The sequence below is a fragment of the Puccinia triticina genome, chromosome 9A (assembly GCF_026914185.1).
Source record: "Puccinia triticina chromosome 9A, complete sequence".
NCBI classification, from domain to species: Eukaryota; Fungi; Basidiomycota; class Pucciniomycetes; order Pucciniales; family Pucciniaceae; genus Puccinia; species Puccinia triticina.
Window position 1 is genome coordinate 3708946 of NC_070566.1, and position 2206 is coordinate 3711151.

Sequence of the window (2206 nt, forward strand, 5' to 3'; positions counted from 1 at the left end):
AAATGGAGGCGGAGTTCAAGATCAAGTACTTGGGCGAGGCTAAATTCCTCCTAGGAATGAATATCGAGCAAACTGAGAAAGGAGTTCACATTAATCAGTCGCAGTTCATTGAGCGGAAGCTAGAGGAATTTGGTCTGGAAAAACTTCATCCGGCATCATGCCCGCTCAACCCAAAATTCTACCTGAAGAAGCCAACCACTCAAGAAATAGCTGAGTTTTGGAAGACCGGCGTCAACTATCGGGCGCTGATCGGCTCGCTAAACTACTTAAGCGTGCTAACTCGACCTGACATAGCGTACGCAGTCAGTTCTCTGTCGCAATACCTCGAGAATCCCGGCATACTGCACTATCACGCTGCCATTCAGGTCTATCGGTACCCGGCGGGAACGAAGACTCTCGGCCTAACTTTTCTGAAAAGCGCTGATAACGCATTGAAGGCCTATGTTGACGCGGATTGGGGGAACTGCCCCGATACAAGAAGGTCCTCTACTGGCTTTGCAATCATGGCGGGATCTCACTTGATAGCTTGGAAATCATTGAAGCAAGCTACCGTGTCGTTGTCAACAACGGAGGCTGAATACAGAGCCTTGTCGGACCTAGGTCGGGAATTAGCCTGGCTATCCAATCTTCTATCCGAAGTCAAGATCCATCCTGAATCGCAAAACATTGAAGTCTTAGTCGACAACAGGGGAGCCATTGACTTGGCCAAAAGCGAAACGTCTCAAAACAGCTTTCGTACAAAGCATATGTCAATCCGTCTTCATTTTGTCCGTGAACTCATCATCAGGCAACTAATTTGACTAAGCTATCACTGCCAATGTAATTGTGTCGGTTGGCTACATCCGCGCTTACATCAGATGTTTTGAACCAATGTTACATCGGTGCAAGCGTCCGACTTAACTGTCTTGCGATGTTACATTGACGATGGCAGATGTTACATCGCCGTGGTCCGATTTCAAAAGGGACAATGGCGATGTAACATCGCCGGGCACCCCACCGACACAACTCTTGGTTGACGTCATGTCAACCAAGTTTTATACCCACTCAAATTACCTCCGACTCAACATCGGCCCAAGGCGAGATTGCATCGGCCATCAGCGACGCAATAGTTGACTCAAAATTGGCAGGGGGCGTTTTTGGATCGGTGTTGACAAGACTACAACGGTATGGCACGATGCAACCTCGCCCTTGGGCGACACAACTCCGCTTTTGCTTGATGCGAACCCGCTCCCGGTCGATATAACATCAATTTCCGCCGATGCAATCTCTGTCAGAGGACCCGACGCAATTGCAGAGTAGGATCACACCAGGTACATAAGGCAAAACACTCGAATTACCGGGGCCTCCCTCCTTGAATTGTCTGTGTCTCTATATCTGCTAACTGGGACTATTAGTCCTGCTAACCGGGCACAGGAACTTGATACTCATTTCTTAGATGGTCATCCACCAGCTAACTTGAACGGGTCAACACGACTCGGCTTGCTTGCTCGACTAGTCTTTTTCTTATATTTTATCAAGAATCAAAGACCCATGCAGGTGTTCTAGAATCTGCACTGGATCCCACCAAATCACCCGCCGCTAATACAATATTTGGGCTCTCTTATTCGTTGATTGGACAAGCAGCTACACGACTTCATTTGTTGTTCGATTGAGGCTCAAATCAAAGCTGGTGCTGAAGCAAGAACTTGAAGCGCCCGAATGGCCAAACGCCTCGGCCCGGATTCCAGACGGGCGGCTACCTTGCGCGCTCCATTGTTGGCTTCTTCCGGTTCTTCCGGCCCTTCGGTTTTCGCCAAGTGTTCTGAACTTTGCCTCGCAAGATTCATCCTCCACGCGAGCAATTCCTAATTGTCTTCTCATCGCCACCACCTCCATCTCATATCTCACTTGACAATTGCAAGCCAACGCGGCTGATGCTCGCCGTCAACCCCTTCCACGTGTCCGACTCCACGCTGAGCCTCAGCTTCTCCGCAAAGCCTGAGTGGGTGCCCTGGGGTTCCTGCAGGCCGCGGCCGCCGAGCGCTTCGACAACGTGCTTCTCTGGTTGCGCGCCAACGACCTTGCCAGCCACCCCCAACCAGCTTCTCGCCCCGCCCGGTCTCCCGCCGTGCACGGCTATCCGGACGGACTCGCCTCCCACCCCGCGCACCCGGCTGCTCTTCTTCCGCCGCCCAAAAACCCTGCGGCTGCCCTTACGCCTGCCTGT

The 2206-nt window shown here is 51.6% G+C and overlaps 1 protein-coding gene across 1 annotated transcript; it reads left to right on the top strand.

Moving 5' to 3' along the window:
• Nucleotides 1-1698: 1698 nt before the first annotated feature.
• On the top strand, nt 1699-1981 carry PtA15_9A371 (uncharacterized protein; the record flags this gene model as incomplete). The annotated part of the gene is made up of 2 exons (XM_053172572.1): nt 1699-1785; nt 1902-1981. Coding segments are annotated over 2 exons (167 nt in total), but the record flags the coding sequence as incomplete, so codon positions are not given.
• Nucleotides 1982-2206: the final 225 nt, after the last annotated feature.